This window comes from Giraffa tippelskirchi, chromosome 10 (assembly GCF_054371585.1).
Source record: "Giraffa tippelskirchi isolate mGirTip1 chromosome 10, T2T-mGirTip1v1.2.pri, whole genome shotgun sequence".
Classification (NCBI taxonomy): Eukaryota; Metazoa; Chordata; class Mammalia; order Artiodactyla; family Giraffidae; genus Giraffa; species Giraffa tippelskirchi.
This window is the reverse complement of record NC_137284.1, coordinates 149704280-149721670: the sequence shown is the minus strand read 5'-3', so window position 1 is coordinate 149721670 and position 17391 is coordinate 149704280. Positions and strand designations below refer to the sequence as shown.

General features: G+C 54.2%; 1 protein-coding gene across 5 annotated transcripts; it reads left to right on the top strand.

The window, feature by feature from the left end:
- The first annotated feature begins 1219 nt into the window (after positions 1-1219).
- On the top strand, positions 1220-17064 carry EPHA1 (EPH receptor A1). 5 transcript variants are annotated; one of them, XM_081534485.1, is made up of 18 exons: positions 1220-1312; positions 2519-2586; positions 7449-7730; positions 8708-9113; positions 9351-9506; positions 9825-10169; positions 10293-10420; positions 10682-10832; positions 11273-11369; positions 11593-11660; positions 12444-12569; positions 13436-13621; positions 13776-13837; positions 13962-14168; positions 14338-14487; positions 14747-14940; positions 16514-16648; positions 16732-17064. In XM_081534485.1, the coding sequence occupies exons 2-18, from the start codon at positions 2527-2529 to the stop codon at positions 16808-16810; spliced, it is 2832 nt and encodes a 943-aa protein (XP_081390611.1). In that variant the 5' UTR covers positions 1220-1312; positions 2519-2526; the 3' UTR covers positions 16811-17064. The 5 variants fall into 5 exon arrangements, with proteins under 5 accessions (XP_081390611.1, XP_081390610.1, XP_081390612.1 ...); XM_081534484.1 differs by having other exon boundaries at positions 13776-13846; positions 13968-14168; XM_081534486.1 differs by having other exon boundaries at positions 10682-10836; positions 11280-11369.
- Positions 17065-17391: the final 327 nt, after the last annotated feature.

The window sequence follows — 17391 nt, the reverse complement described above, 5'->3', positions numbered from 1 at the left end:
ACATGAGAAGGATTAGTTTTTCGAAACAAAATAAGCACCTAAAATGCACCACCTCCCTTCCCCAACGGTGACCAAAACATGCAACAATTCAAATGATAGAAAAACTATGAATGAATCAGCCAGATGAGATGGAGCCAGACAGGGCTGCAGGAAGGAGAGGCAGGCCCCAGGCATAGGACTGACCACCGGTCCTCAGTGGGTGATCACTGCCTTTGGAGCCACTGTCAGCCCTAACGTGTGCCTCCTGTCTGTCACTTTAGCCATCTCTGCTCTTGATTTATGCCCCAGACAATAGTTTGTTTAGAGCAAGGATTCTTCTTTGAAGCTTTCAGAGCTTGTTCGCAAGCAGAGTAGAAACTGAAGAAACATGTGTTGAATATACTGGGAGGCACTCTCCAACAGGGGCTTCCCAGGTGGCTCAGTGGTAACGAATTCGCCTGCCAATGCAGGAGATGAGGGTTCGACCCCTGGGTCGGGAAGATCCCCTGGAGAAGGAAATGACAACCCGCTCCAGTATTCTTGCCTGGGAAATCCGATGGACAGAGGAGCCTGGCAACTGCAGTCCATGGGGTCGCAAAGAGGTGGATGTGACTGAGCAACTAAAACAACAAAGCCTCCGACAGGAGAGAGGGCCGTGGGTCTACACCAGTCGCTCCTCTTAGCACTCCCGTTCAGAAGCCCTCACGAGTTTCTCCCATTGCTCTGTAAAGTGCACGGTAACGTGCAAACTCCTTCACGCGTGTACCAAGACCTTCCCTGCCCGGCCCACACCTGCCTTTCCCGCCTGGTTCCCAGGACGACAGTCCTGAGCCCAGCAGTCAGACTGGTCCCTTCACCACTCCCAGAGGCACCTTGAGGCTCCCTGCCCTCGGGCCCTCGCTCACGCCTTGCCTAATCTCTGCCACCCAGAAAACCCAGCTCACCCAAGTCTCCTCCCTCAAGACTCACCTACCAAGCCCCCGCCCGGACTTGCTTCCAACCAACCTCGCCTTGCACGATGGTCACCTAAGCCTCCCCGACGGGAACATCAAGACGTGTCTCTTTACCCTGCTTTTCCCCTCCCGGTGTCTATTACAGCGCTGGGCCCTGAAGAAAGGGAGAAGGGAGGGGACATCAGGGTGTAGTTAGGCCAAAGGCCGATTGGAGACAGGGATGGGTTTAGGGTCCAAAGGAGCACTGAGCCAAGTCGATTCCCAATCCCACCCACTAGGCGGCGCCCGCAGTCTCGTTCCGGTCAAGGCGCCTCCGGTTTTTTTGAAGTTTATGGCCTGTTTTACAAGTTTCCTTCCTGCCCTCCTGTCCCTTTAAGAAGGTGAGCCAGGTGAGGCCGGGACTCCGCCCCAGGCGCTGGCCCCGCCCCCTCCCCGCCCCCGCCCGGCCGGCCCGGCTAGCCCAGTTCTCGCGACCTGGCCCCGCCGTCCGGGCCGCGGTCCCAGGTCCCGGCCCAGCGCCATGGAGCGGCGCTGGCCCCTGGGGCTCGGGCTGCTGCTGCTGCTGCTGCTGCTCTGCGCCCCGCTGCCCCCGGGGGCGCGCGCCGTGGAAGGTACCGACCCCCGCCCCGCCCCACCCCCTCCTCCTCCGGGAGCCGGCATTCCAGAGAGGCCCTCTCTTCGCAGCCCCTCTCCAGCGCTCTTGTTTTGCCCGGCTGCCAGGCGATTGACTGGCCAGGCCAGTCTTTGGCCTTTAACCCCAAACAGCTGCTTTCCCGGGTCACTCACCCCTTTCCCTGCTGGCCAGCAGTTTGTTCCTAGGGTGGGGGGCGGATGAAGAGTGAATTTCTGCTGGAAGCAGCTTCCCACCCCAGCGATCTTGGGGACTCTCCATTCCCAGGCAGTCCCAGCCTCAGGCTCCCAACCCAGAGATCTGAACCTTCGGAAGTCGGAGGTGGAGGTCCCTTTATGCCATCTTAAGCCCGGGGACAGAGGGACCTGCCGCTGGGGGTGGGTTAGGTGCAGGAGCTCCTGGATGCAGAGGTCAAGCTTTTCCTGTGGACACTTGCATGCTCTGTAATCCTGCTATTCCCGATTCCCGGACTCTTGGCTGTGCCTGTACCCCACTCCACCACCTCAGTGAAGGGCAGGCCAGGCCCTTTGCCAGGGGAAGGCAGCCTCCCCACCCAGGATGCCCCTCCAGAGTCCCCTGTCCACATCCTACCCACTCAGCGACCCTCAGCTTCCAAGCTTCTCTCGTGTCCATCGATGGTCCCTGCCGAGTGTGAGGCTGTCTGGCCTCTCTGGGACTGCTCTTCCTGCCGTTGACTTTGGCCAAAGGTTCAGCCCTCTAACCCTTGCCCCACTCTGCCTTCCTGCCTTCACACTGGGGAGGAAGACAGACTAAGCCCTGGAGCTCTTCTTCAATCCTCCTTCCGGGGAGATTTTCCTCCGCTAAACCTCAGGAACTCACAGCTGTGAGGGTACAGAATGCTGAAGCCTCGGGGCTGGGAGCCCAGAAGGAGGAATGTGAGTTGCATGTGTGGGCCTCCCCCAGAGATGACAGCCCCCTTTCTCTCCACCTTCAGTCACTCTGATGGATACTAGCAAGGCACAGGAAGAGCTGGGCTGGCTCCTGGATCCCCCAGAGGATGGGGTGAGTGTCAGGGAGCATCTGGGGTGGCTCAAGGCTGAAGGCCACTGGAAAATGGGATGGTAAGGTGGGTGGAGGAGTGGAGAAAAGAGCTGGAAAAACTGGAAGTGTCTCCTCTGGGAGGGGGAGGGGAGGGAAGGTGAGTCAGAGCCTCCTGAATGGGACTTGTTGGGGGGGGGGGGTCAGGATTCACCCCATGGGGAAAGCTTCAATGCCTGGCTCCTCCTCTCCCTGCCCCAGCGAGGAAGGGCTCAATACTTGCGAGGACTTGGAGGAAGATGAGAGTTTCAGCCCCTGGGAAGAGAATGGACCATCCCTGGGATGGTTGGGGGCTGAGACCCAAACACAGAAGAGTGTCTTCAACTGGGGTCCATCCATCCCAGTGGAGTTGTGCAGATAGGTTTCAGGGGGTCAGGGGCTCTCATCAAAGAGTATTCAGTTAGGTAGCTATATGTGGACTTTTTGTTTTTTTCTGGAGAAGGAGAGCCAGAGTTTTCATCACCTTCTTCAAAGCATCTTTGACTCTCCCAAAGTTAAAAGCTGCCCCATTAGAGAGCCCTTGGCCCCTCCGTTCTCCCCAGCCCAGGCACACCATGCATTCTAAGCCCCTTCCCTGTTGGATATTCCAAAGACCCAGTGAGCAGGGGGAGGAGCCTGTGAGTCCCAGAGCGGAGCTGCCACTCAGCGGAGCTGGGGCTGGGACCACAGGAGCCTCCGCAAGCGCCACAGCCTCCAGGACTCTGGCCTCAGGCCTCTTCCCTCTGGCCCTGGACTCTGGTCTCTGGGTGTCCCCTTTTCTTTCCTACGGCAGTAGGAATCCAGCCTCCATTTCTAGTGTTGGGGTTACTTGGTTTCTTTCCCTCTGGATCGCAGGGTCCTGGCTCCACTCTGGGCTCTCCTGTGGAGTGGCCTGTAATTAGAATTAATAGACTAAATCATAAGGTATCCTACAGGAGGGGCTGCTCGGAAAATCCTGGAGTAGGCCAGCTGTAATAGGTGCCGCATCTCATAAACCAGCTCATCGCTCCACAGTGAGGGCTACAGATCCGTCTACTGGCTCCCACGGGCTACCCGTGCCACCCCCACCCAATTAAGTCTCCCCTAACTGGGCTGGAGTGGAAGCAGGCCCCTTTTGCAGCTCAGGCTAAACAGCTGTGTACTAGGAAGGCAAGAAGACAGCAGCAGGCACATTTCCGCTGTCTGCCGCGTCCCTTCCATCCCTCCCCATCTTTTCAAAACACACACACACACACATTCGGATTCAGCCTGCCCAGAACAGACCTGTGCAGCAGCCAGCAACCAGAGTGATAAGTGAAAGGATCCTTGCTGTGGATCCCAGGCAGCTGCCTCTCCCACATCTGTCACTGCTGGAACCAGGGGAAGCAAGTACAGCTGAGAACATCTGCTTCTCCTGGCTCCAGCTGCAGCCCTGGCGGCCTAGCTAATGAGCTGAGCGTTAACCACCCACCACCTTTCCACCTGACCTCCACCCCAAGCCTTCCATGCCAGCTTCCCCACCACAGCTCCCTAAGAACAGGCCCTAGCTGCCTTCCATCACTGTAGCCGGGACACCCCTTGTTCTATCTTTGCACCCCCTACCCTAATATAAAAATATGTGCCTCCCAGCAACGTATGCTTCTGCGCCTGCCCCACACCACCCCGAACTTTAAGTTCATGGCACTTTTCCTTCCCTTTTCTAACACTGCAAGTAGCGATGAAACCCCTCAGGAAAGTGAACTTGCTATGGGCCTCAGTCTCTGCTTTATACAATAAGGGGGTTGCAGCCAAAATATCGCTGAAATATTTTATAGAATTTGAGCACTTCTTAAAAATTCATCTAGCAGAGAATATACTTGAGAATGGCTGAGAATTCTTTTGAAAAAGAAGAATAATGAAATAGGAAACTTGTCCTACCAGATATCAGAACATACCATACATCAGTTATAATTAAAACACTTGGTATTGCACAAGAATATTCAGGTCAATGGAACAGAATAGAAAGTCTTCAAACAAACCTGCACACTTGAGATTTTAGTCTGTGATAACATTGGAATTGCAAATCAATGTGTAAGGTATAGCCTAGTTGGTAAATTGACAATTCAGTGTCCATAATTTTTTTTTAAGGAAGGAAGTAAAGTTACATCTTCACACTATGTGCTCAGTCACTCGGTCGTGTCTGACTCTTTGCTGCCCCATGGACTGTAGCCCGCCAGGCTTCTCTGTCCGTAGAATTTTCCAGGCAAGAATACTGGAGTGGGATGCCATTCCCTTCTCCAGGGGATCTTCCCAACCAGGGATCGAACCCACATCTCCTGCATCTCCTGCATCTTCTGCATTGGCAGGTGGGTTCTTTACCACTAGCCCTACCTGGGAAGCCCACTATACACAAAAAAATTAATTCTAGGAAGCTTAAATCTAAATCTAAAAACCAAACCTATAAGAATGTTAGGAGAAATATAGAAGATCTTTATAATTTGGGACGGGAGAGCAAGCAAAATATTTACATAACACAGAAAAAGGAAAGAAGAAAAAATGTTATTATGTAAAAATTTTAAAAGACATCATTAGCAAAATTAAATGGTTTGATGGAGAAAGTATATGAAATATACATTTCAAACAAATGATTAATATCTGTAATGTAAAAAAAAAATCTATCCAAGTGGATGCTCAGAAGATTCAAAAGACGACAGTAGAATATTGGGCAAAGTTATAAGAACATAACTGCTTAAAAGTACACATAGACAGTGAACAGAAGAAAAACCCCACAACCTCCTCCCAAAAGAAAGGTAAATTAAAATGACCAGAAGCTGTTTTGTCCATAAGATTGGCCAGAAGTAAAAAGCTCATTAATGTCCAGTGTTAATGAAGTTTTGAGAGAATGTACCTCCTGCACTGCGAACATGTAAGTTCATAAAGCCTCTGTGAAGGACAGTTTGGCAATATCTTATAAAATTTATGATGTAGTTGCCCTTTGATACAGTAGTTCTACAGAAATCATAAAAATCTACACCATTCCATGTTCGATGCATGTGACAAGGGCTCAGGGCCGGGGCAATGGGATGACCCAGAGGGATGGGATGGGGAGGGAGGTGGGGGGGGGGTCCAGGAAGGGGAACACATGTAAACCCATGGCTGATTCATGTCAATGTATGGCAGAAACTATGACAATATTGTAAAGTAATGAGCCCCCGACTAAAATAAATAAATTTATAAAAAAAAAAAAAAGAAATCATAAAAATCTAAACATATTTACTTAAAATTTTTTTTTAAAAAGCTAGAAGTTACCACATATCCAACAATAGGTAAATAATTATATAAATAATGGTGCATCCATACAATGAGATACTATTTTATGAATTGCTGAAAAGAATTAGGTAGATCTATACACTGTTGTGGACATCTTTCAGAGACTATTTGTTAAAAACAAAAAGTAGGTTATAAAATGAAATGTATATGTTTAAAAAAACTTATGTTAAAAGCATGCACATGAGAAAATATTCAAGTATTTCTATAGAAGCACTGAAAATGATCTGGCAAATTTTATTCCAAGTTGTTAAGAATGGGTGGATGGACGAGAAGAATTTCACTTTTTATTTTATGTAGGTTTTTATTCTTTGGCTTTTTGTAATAAGCACATAGAAACATGATGATTAAGAGCATAAACTCTGGAGCCTAGAATCCCTGGATGCACCTCCCAGCTCCTCCTCTTAATAGCTGATGCCTTGAGCAAGTAAGTTCTTTAACCTAACTGTTACTCAGCTTCTTCATCCAAAATGCTTAGAATAGTGACTGGCCCATGATAAGCACTATATTAGTGCTGGCCATTATTATTACTAAGATTAAACATTTTTTTAATGTTAAAAGAGTTAAGGAAGGTGAACTGGATGATGTCTAGAAGTCCAACCAGCTCTTTCCATTGTTGATTTTGATAGTGGCCATAACTGGAAGGAACATTGGAGAGGGTGAGATTCCCTCATATAGAAGAGTTCTATGCTTGCTCTTGCCTTCCAAAAGTCAGGAGCCTTCATGTCATATGTAGTCTCCCCTGGGCTTCCCTGGGTGGCTCAGATGGTAAAGCGTCTGTCTGCAATTCAGGAGACCCGGGTTCGATCCCTGGGTTGGGAAGATCCCCTGGAGAAGGAAATGGCAGCCCACTCCAGTATTCTTGCCTGTAAAATCCCATGGACCGCGGAGCCTGGTAGGCTACCGTCCATGGGGTCGCAAAGAGTTGGACACGACTGAGCAACTTCACTTTCGCTTTCTTTTCACTCCTCTAAACAAATAGGCAGAAAGATTCTGTGAATGAGCTTTTGCTACCAAAATCTGCCTTTGGGGTATCTGACAGCTTTGCTGATGAAAAAGGTGAAAATGGTACTCATACTCACTGAAGAGTCCAGGGCTGGCTGGCCAGGATTGTTAAGGAGGTATTGTCTTGCACGTCTGCAAAGCCGCTTCAGTCATATCCAACTCTTTTCAACCCTTTGGACCATAGCCCACCAGGCTCCTCTGTCCATGGGATTTTCCAAGTAAGAATACTGGAGTGGTTGTCCTGCCCTCCTTCAGGGGATCTTCCTGACCCAGGAATCGAACCTGCATCTCTTGCATCTCCTGCATTGGCAGGCGAGTTCTTTACCACTAGCACCACCTGGGAAGCCTGCTGTCTTGCTTATGCTATATCCCAATAAGTCCCCAACCCTAAACAGTTACCCTACTATCCCGGTGCTTGGGGGGTTGAGAGAGAGCAGGACAAGAAGTGTGAACCTGTGGCACTCTGACACCAGCTTCCTCGCCTCCACTCTAGAAAGTGAGTATCTAGGGCGTAGGTGATGATGACTTGGAGGCTGACTCTGATTTTCCTCTCACAGTGGAGTGAAGTGCAGCAGATACTGAACGGGACACCCCTGTACATGTACCAGGACTGCCCCGTGCAAGAAGGCAGAGACACTGACCACTGGCTTCGCACCAATTGGATCTACCGGGGAGAGGAAGCCTCACGCGTCCACGTGGAGTTGCAGTTTACCGTGCGGGACTGCAAGAGTTTCCCCGGGGAAGCAGGGCCTCTGGGCTGCAAGGAGACCTTTAACCTCCTATACATGGAGAGTGACCAGGACGTAGGCATTCAGCTCCGGCGGCCCCTGTTCCAGAAGGTGCTCCTGCCCCTCGTGGCCACTTCAGCCCTGATGCTCATCCTTGCCCCCCTCCCTTCCATGACCCTGCTCCACTCAGAGAAAGAGAAGGTGGCAGAAACAGGAAGAGGATGTAGGTGTGGAATAACAGAAAGAATAATGAGACTAGAAATCAGAAGGGCTGGATTCGAGTACCTTTTCAGCTGTGTCCCGACACAGGGAGTGTCACTTAACCTCTCTGAGCTTTTCCTTGTCTTGAAATGGTGATAAAAATATTTTATTATTATTAATGAGTGCCAGCCTCATCTATTTTAGAGGCCTTTATGAGCATCCATTGAGATAAGAGTGTGGCATGGTGGGGGCAGGGGAGAGGTATTTGGACTTTTTACATCAGTGCTCACCACAACTGTGTGTGACACACACCCATGAGTATACCTCGAGTTGTGTAAGAAGACAGTTCTCTGCAGGCTACTCTCTAATCTTTTCCCTTTCTTTCCTACCCAAGAAAACATACGAGAATGTGAAAGAAAAGGGAGCATATTATTACAGGATGTACTCTCATTTTTTCCCAAAGAGCGGCTGTTGTAAAGTGGGTTATTAGTAATAAATGAACGATGACACACTTTATAACTGATCACACTTTATAACTGATTGCCACTGAGGTTGGGAACACCTGCAAATAGAGGGAAGTATCAGAGCTATAGTGTCCTAAAGCCTGGGTTCCCATCCCAGCCCCAGCAGGTGGTAGCTGTGTGATTTTATCCAAGTTTCTTCTACTTCTCTTAGCCTTAATTTCTTCATCTGTCACATGGGGAAGGTGATCCATTCCACCTTGCAGGATTAATGCACATAAAAATACTTGGTTCAGTAGCTACCATGTAATCAGCCCTCCGTTGATGGCTGTATAAATTGTGATGTGTTAAGCAAGCAGTCGCTTCTGTGATGTGGGAATGAAGCACGACTTTGCCTTGTTCCCTCTTCCCCTACCTTCTTCCCAGGTAACCACGGTGGCCGCCGACCAGAGCTTCACCGTCCGAGACCTTGCATCCAGAGCCGTGAAGCTGAACGTGGAGCACTGCTCCTTGGGCCACCTGACCCGCCGAGGCCTCTACCTCGCTTTCCACAACCCGGGTGCCTGTGTGGCCCTGGTGTCCGTCCGGGTCTTCTACCAGCGCTGCCCTGAGACTGTGCACGGCTTGGCCCGATTCCCTGACACTCTGCCTGGACCTGGGGGGCTGGCTGAAGTGGCGGGGACCTGCCTGCCCCATGCGCACATCATCCCTGGCCCCTCGGGTGCGCCCCGCATGCACTGCAGCCCCGACGGCGAGTGGTTGGTACCAGTGGGGCGGTGCCACTGTGAGCCTGGGTATGAGGAGGGCGGCAGTGATGTTGAGGAATGCCTCGGTAAGAAGACTTGAGGAGGTGGGGAGAACCTGCAGGGGCCCCTTGTGGGAGGGACCCCCGGGTGCCAAGGGCCGGAAGGAAGCCGATGCTCCATCTCAGTTGACTTTTACACTGAGTGTCCAAAGGCCCTAGGGAGACATGTGCCGGGGTGTTTCTAGCACAAAGGATTGGGAGGAGGGATATGATTCTGCCTGTGAAACGCTGGACAACCTTGGCTCTGTGGCATTCTCTCTCCAGCCTGCCCGAGTGGCTCCTATCGGAGTGATATGGACGCGCCCCAGTGTCTCAAGTGCCCCCAACATAGCACAGCTGAGGCTGAAGGGGCCACAGAGTGTGCCTGTGAGACTGGGCACTACCGAGCTCCTGGGGAGGGCCCCCATGCTGCGTGCACACGTGAGTCGGGGCCAGGGCCTGGCCGTCTGTGAGGAGGTGCGGGACTGTGGCTAAGCCTGTGTTGGAGTCAGAACTTCCCAGAGCATATAAGATACTGGGGGCCATCCAGGGTGCCAGCCACTTAATGCCCTCAGCCCGCACCCTTGCTCTCCTAGAAGAGCACAGAGATGCGGTTAAGCTACCTTTTCCTCACTAGAAATCAAATCTGGCAGGACCTTCAGAGGACTTAGAGAATCAGGGTGTTGGGAGGAGGCTGGGAGCCAGCAGCTTGGGAGAAAGCAATGCTGACCCCTACTGATGACCTGTCTTTTCCCACAGGTCCCCCCTCAATCCCCCGAAATCTGAGCTTCTCCGTTTCAGGGACTCAGCTCTCCCTGCGCTGGGAACCCCCAGCAGACCTGGGGGAACGCGAAGATGTCAGATACAACGTGGAGTGTTCTCAGTGTCAGGGAGCAGCACAGGACGGGGGGTCCTGCCAGCCCTGCGGGGCAGGTGTACGCTTCTCTGCAGGCCCTAGCGGGCTCACCGCATCCTCGGTGCGTGTGGACGGCCTCGAACCCCACGCCAACTACACCTTCAACGTGGAAGCCCAAAATGGAGTGTCGGGGTTGGGTGCCTCCAAGCCCGCCAGCGCCTCACTCAGCATCAACATGGGGTCTGCAGGTGAGGGGCCTGGGGGCCAGCATGGCCTGGAGAAGGCTGGGGGGCATAGGACCATGGAGACAAGTTGATGGGTGGAAAGCCAGCAGAAGCTACTTAAGTGATTTCCTCCTTCTGAACTCACAGAGTCCCTGTCAGGCTTGTCCCTGAGACTGGTGAAGAAGGCACCACGGCAGCTGGAGCTGACCTGGGCGGGGTCCCGGCCTCGCAGCCCTGGGGGGAACCTCAGCTACGAACTGCACGTGCTGAACCAGGTGAGAATGCAACTGAACATCTCCGGTGTCCGTGCCTGGACACACACATTTCCTAGTCTGGGGTGCAGGCTGGGAGAAGACTGCCGCAGTGACCGGTGTGGCTGCCTCAGGGCAGAACCCTGTCAAGAGCCCTGCCCTGACCATGCCCCAGTCTCCCTTCCCATGCCCCAGTCTCCCTTCCCGCATGTTGCCAGGACTGCCCATCTCCTCCACCAGGTCTGGTGTGGCACGGCCCAGATAACATGAGACCTCCATCCGCAGGACGAAGAGCGGTACCAGATGGTTCTAGAGCCCAGGGTCCTGCTGACAGAACTGCAGCCTGACACCACGTACATCGTCAGAGTCCGCATGGTGACCCCTCTGGGCCCCGGCCCCTTCTCCGCCGACCATGAGTTTCGGACCAGCCCACCAGGTTGGTGGGTTATTCTGTGTTCTGTCCCAAACACATACACACCCATCATCCCCCTGAGGCTTCTCAGACCCTGTTCCAGTTAGTGACCTCCTTCCTCTATACACACACACACAGACACACACACACACACACACACAGAAGCTTCCTGGGTGGACAGCTCCGTACAGACTCACACCGCACCTCCTTCTCAGACATACATCCTGATGCCGTATACTGCCAGCCGGCATCCTGTCCAGTCTCCTAACCTCTCAGGTCAGGGTCCACTGGCTGGCAGCCCAAGCTGATGGTCCCTGGATGGGGCCCTTCCCACAGGCTTTCTCACCCATACCCGTACCCGTCTTCCTGGTTGGGGGATGCATACCCCCCATGCTCCCTTTTAGCCTCTATCATCCCTGAGGGCTCTGAGCACCCCCAGACTTCTTCACCCTGTGGGCCTGCAGTTTCCAGGGTCCTGACTGGAGGTGAGATCGTGGCCATCATCTTCGGGCTGCTGCTGGGTGTAGCTCTGCTGCTCGGGATGCTGGTCTTCCGTTCCAGGTATTTCTCCTGTGCCCCTAACCCCACTCCCCGCCCTGGGTCCCCCGTGCCCAGGCAGAAGCTCCTGAATGCAGTCTCAACAGCCTTCCCACCCCCTAGTCCCAAAGCTCCTGTGTCCCCTCCCCCCCACCCCCTGTTGTTTCTGGGGAGAGCTCAGCTGAAGAGCATTTGGGCCCCTGAGGTGGTCCTGGGCCCCTGAAGACTCTGGTCCCCACCCCCATAGGAGAGCTCAGCGTCGACGGCAGCAGAGGCCACAGAGGCAGCGAGATCGCGTCGCTGATGGGGACCGAGGTGAGCCGGGAGCACCTGTGTGCACACGTGGTGCCCATGGGTGTTGGGAGGTGCCCCTAGGATGGGACCCAGGGACCCAGGTTTGCTAGCGCAGCTCTGGGGGCACGAGTGGACTCTCCTGTCTCCGGGGCTGTGGTGTTTCACTCCTTAATTAATTTTGGTTAATTAACTCCATACTAATAGTCCCCCAGAGGCTCTATGCAATTACCTGTGAGCTGTCGGAGCCACCGTATGGATATGCCCAGGCTCTGGGCCACCTTCCTTGTCCCACCTGGCCGGGTCTGTGGGCTGAGGCCAGGCGGGAGGAAAAGGCTCCTTCCAGGCATGTGGGCTTCCCACTGGTCACCTCATTAGGTGCCCCACGAAAGGGGGAGTTTGGGGCCCATCCAAGTCATGGGGCAGCAGCCAGGCTTGTCTGGGAATGTGAGCTGTGAGTGACCGGGGGAGGGTGGTGAGCAGCGGGGAGGAGGGAGGCAAGGACATAGGGTCAAGGAGCCTCGGGAAGACTGGGTCACTCGAGGCCGTGAACACATTTCGAGTCTGGCTTCCTGCCTGCTGCCCTGGGCCCTGGGAGGCGAGGACACACGAGCTTTGCATGTAGACACAGGAGGAGTGACTGGGCTATGGAGGCGTCATTGCTGAGGGAGGAGACTGTCTTTCACTTCAGCCAGGACAGGGCTCCTCAGGGGTCAGAAGAGCCAGGACTCCTGGGTCTGCTGGCCCCTCCTCCTGGTACCCCTGAGCCCCCAGAGTTGGGCTGAGTCCACCCTGTTCTGCCTGCAGAGGACAAGCTGTGGCTAAAGCCTTACGTCGACCTCCAGGCATATGAAGATCCTGCCCAGGGAGCCCTGGACTTCACCCAGGAGCTGGACCCAGCCTGGCTGGTCGTGGACATCGTCATAGGGGAAGGTGAGCCCTGTGGTCCCCTTTGTGTGGCCATGCAGAGCTGCCAGCAGGCCCCTTCCTTCCGGCCCTTCCCTGCAGAGCCCAGCTGGCCTCTCCTCTGGCCCAGGAGCTCCCAGATGAGTCTCCTCCCCATTGTACCTTGTGTCCTGAAACCGCCATGTTCACGTTATAACCCCCTTATCAGGTGTCCTGGAGCAGCCCCCACCTCCTGCACCATCTGTCTCTGTGATTATGGAATTTCTGATAAAGAGCATTAGACACATCATCTTTGTCAAGAGAAGGGGTCACTGTGCCCGGGCTCAGGCTCTTCTCAGAGGGTTCCCAAACATGGGAGGGATTCAGAGCCTCCCACATTCCACCCCACCAGGGGCCCAGTGTCCTTGGGCTGCCCTGATCCCTTGGGTCACCAGAGGAAATGGATCTGAACAGAGAACAAAGCTCAGCAGTGTCTTGGCTGATTGTGTGGCCAAGCTGGCCGAGTTGTGACTGGAGGAGCTTGCGGAAGAGAGGCAGCAGTGGTCAGCCTTCCCGGTCACTTGTGTACTGACCCTGACCAGCCTGCCCTTTGTGAACACAGTCCAGCCCCACTGCACACTCCCCACTTGCCCAGTGTCTCCTGAGCACCGGAACTGTGCTAAGTAGGGAGACAGTGCTACATAGTTTACAGAGCTGTACTCCTGTTTCAGGCTCCCGGCCCCCCGGCCCTGGAAAGTACAGCCAAGCCCTGTCTCGGGGAGGAGGGTACACTGTGTTTCTGATTCTCTGGGCCAGAGAAGAAAAGGGACCTAGAGGACTGGGGAGGTTGCTGCCTGTCCCCCTCGGGAGCCTGACAGTGTATCCGGCCGTGACCCTGTTTTCTTTCCACCCAGGAGAGTTTGGGGAGGTGTATCGGGGGTCCCTGAGACTCCCCAGCCAGGATTGCAAGATTGTGGCTATTAAGACCTTGAAAGACACATCTCCCGATGGCCAGTGGTGGAACTTCCTTCGAGAGGCGACTATCATGGGCCAGTTCAACCACCCACACATTCTGCACTTGGAAGGCGTGGTCACAAAGAGTATGAGGGGTGGGGTCCAAAAGAGCGTGCAGGGGTCCGGGGGGGCCTGAGACCACTGGAAGTGGAGGGAGGCTGTGCTGTCAGAGGTGGGAAGTGTGGTTCTGGGTGGAGACGGGGTGGAGGCTGCTGGGGTGATGTGTGCTTTGTGTCTCAGGAAAACCCATCATGATCATCACGGAGTTTATGGAGAATGGAGCCTTGGATGCCTTCCTAAGGGTGAGCAGGGTACAGGACCAGCTGGGAAGGGGGACTGGCCACAGAGCCCCGCCCAGGCATGGACCCCGGCTCTGGGAAGAGGAGACCCGGTCCAGCCCCTGACTTTGCCCACTCCCTGCTGCAGGAGCAGGAGGACCAGTTAGTGCCTGCGCAGCTGGTGGCCATGCTGCAGGGCATAGCATCTGGCATGAATTACCTCAGTGACCACAATTATGTCCATCGGGACCTGGCGGCCAGGAACATCTTGGTGAGTCAGAACCTGTGCTGCAAGGTGTCTGACTTTGGCCTGACCCGCCTCCTGGACAACTTTGATGGCACCTATGAAACCCAGGTTAGAGCCTTATACGCCTACCACATACACATTCACACCCACAACTACACGCTGTACGTACAGCAGTCAGTACATACAGAGCCCAAGAGGCATGCTCATGGGACACAGTAGCTTCCCATGCCCTTCGGTGCCGAGACTCCTCAGCTTTTTGCCCCATGTGCCCCATTAGGGAGGGAAGATCCCCATCCGCTGGACGGCCCCCGAAGCCATCGCCCACCGGATCTTCACCACGGCCAGCGACGTGTGGAGCTTTGGGATCGTGATGTGGGAGGTGCTCAGCTTCGGGGACAAGCCCTATGGGGAGATGAGCAATCAGGAGGTGAGCCTGGTGTTTCTCACACCTCCCATCCCCTCCCCAAAGTCTCCACGGCCCCTTCCTGCAAATACCCTGATTTCTTCTTTCTGCCCCTTTATCTGAGTTCCTATCCTCTCTGGTCCCCTTCACTTCATGCCCTGTTGTCTTGACCACGCCCACCCTGGTCAGAGGGGTTCAGAGGCTCCATGGCAATGATCTTGTGTGCACAGAGGTATTCCTCTTGGGCTGCCAGGCTAGCTTCCTGCCCTTCTCCTCGCTGTAGGTAATGAAGAGCATTGAGGATGGGTACCGGCTGCCCCCGCCTGTGGACTGCCCTGCCCCCCTCTATGAACTCATGAAGAACTGCTGGGCCTACGACCGTGCCCGCCGGCCCCCCTTCCACCGCCTGAAGGCACAGCTGGAGCATCTGCACGCCAACCCCCACTCCCTGCGAACCATTGCCAACTTTGATCCCAGGTAACCACGCTGGGTGGGGAGGGCAAGTCTGGGAGAATGGAAATGGGCAGCAGCCACATGCACTGAGCACCAAGCCGGGCCCGTGGAGCTCCCAAGAGTCAGGCATAGAGGCAGGATTCCAGTCTACACTTTGAGAAGAGTCTGTTCTGATGGAAGAGGTGCAGTGTCTCAGCCTTGATAGCTCTAGTTTGATGGAGGCTTCCCTGATGGCTCAGGTGGCAAAGAATCTGCCTGCCAATGCAGGAGACCTGGGTTTGATCCCTGGGTTGGGGGTATCCCATGGAGGAGGGCATGGCAACCCACTCCAGTATTCTGGCCTGGAGAATCCCCATGGACAGAGGAGCCTGGTGGGCTACAGTCCACAGGGTTGCAAAGAGTCGGACATGACTGAGCGACTAAGCACAGCATAGAAAGCAAGCACACTGAGATAGAAAGTATATGCAAGCGGCTGCCAGCCTGCTACCTGCTCTAGGGGGCTTGATCCCTGAGAATGGGAAGACAGAGAAACCGACAAGAGCCAGCTGGGCGATCTGTGTTCTGACTGAGGGGGCCGCCTTGTGGGGTCTGGGAAGGCTCCCAGGTCATGTAGCCAGCAAGGCTTGGGGAGCTGAGGGTGTGCCAGTTGCAAATAATGCAGGGTGCAGAGAAGTTTGGACTTGATCCTGACCAATTTTTTTTTTTCAAACTGTCCATGGGAGGGACATGGTCAGAATTGCATTTTACCGAAAACAGTGCCAGAATACGGAGAATCAACTGGTTGCGGGGGTGAGGTGGGAGAGATGGGCACGGCTTCAAGTGCTTTATCGGGTTAAGCAACCCTGGTGTGCTGGCCTCTGTATCAGACCGCCATATATAACCTTGTTTCTGAGAGAAAACGTGCTCCCAGTTCCAACTTTTGAAACTATCTTTTTGGAGCACAACTCCCTCGTGCACTGGAGACCGCATGTGCTAATCTTTCTGGAATGTTGGACATTTTTCCCCCAGCAGATTTACTTTGCTAATGGTTTTTGGCCCCGGTTGGCTTCAGGACAGGAACACTCATTGTATTGTAGGGGTCAGAGTGCAAGAATAACAGCGGAGGTTGGAGGTGGCAAGCAGGGGGCTGCTCCCAGAACTCCCAGGGGCCACCCTGAGAAAAGGCAAGGCCACATCCACCTTCTGGGGCCTCTGTTCTTCTCCTCCGCCTGCTTCCTCTCAGCTGGGATACTTGATCCTCATGTCTTAACCGGCCCCCATCAGTTGCCCAGAGCTGGCCATTGCAGTGCAGGCAAGCTGGTGTTCCCTTTCTCTCTGGACCTCCAAGGCAGCCTCTTGTCCCCAGGTCTGTCAGTGCCGCAAGACTGTCAGCCTGCCCCGGGGCTGTTGCCAGGCAACAGGCTAGGAAATGGGTTCAGAGACAATGGCCGGGCTAACCCACAAAGTCCAGATAATCTCTGTGTCAGACGCCCAGCTTGCGGGCCAGCCACACAGGCACGGAGGCTGAGCCCCAGTTTCAGGAAAGCCCTGCATCTGCCACTGCGTGCGACTGAGGGGTCCCCCCCACGCCCCACAGGGTGACCCTTCGTCTGCCCAGCTTGAGCGGCTCCGATGGGATTCCCTACCGAAGCGTGGCTGAGTGGCTGGAGTCCATCCGAATGAAGCGCTACATCCTGCACTTCCGCTCCGCCGGGCTGGACACCATGGAGTGCGTCCTGGACCTGACAGCCGAGTGAGGACCCTGGGGGCCTGGGCAGGGCAGGGCCGCTGGGGATCGAGCCCCGGGACTCACCTAGCCCCTCTCCTCGCCCACAGGGACCTGGCGCAGATGGGGATCACGCTCCCGGGACACCAGAAGCGCATTCTTTACAGTATTCAGGGCTTCAAGGACTGAGCCTTCCCCTCCCTGACCCTGTCCTCAGGGAGCAAGGATGGGACCCAGGTCCCTCGACCTGCCACAGGACTTCGGTGCTGCTCCTGCTTGCCCTTCCTGAGGAACTGCCTGTGAAGCTCTCTGAAGTCTCTTTGTTTTAAAAAGGGAGGTGGGGTAGAACTAAAAAAGTGAATTGTGGGAGTTGGGGGAGGGCTTAATATATATTATATACATATACATATATATTTTTGTAAATAAACAGAAACTTCACCCCAGGGTTTTTTTTTTAATCCCTCTATCTCCTCCATCTCGGGCTTCCCAGGTGGCTCAGTGGTAAAGAATCTGCCTGCCAATGCAGGAGACGTGGGATCGATCCCTGGATCTGGACGATCCCCCTGGAGGAGGGCATGGCAACCCACTCCAGTGTTCTTGCCTGGAGAATCCCATGGACAGAAGGGCCTGGCAGGCTACAGTCCATGGGCTGACAAAGAGTCAGACACAACTTAGCGATTCAGATGGTAAAGAGTCTGCCTTCAATGAGGGAGACCTAGGTTCAATCCCTGCATCAGGGAGATCCCCCTGGAGAAGGAAATGGCTACCCA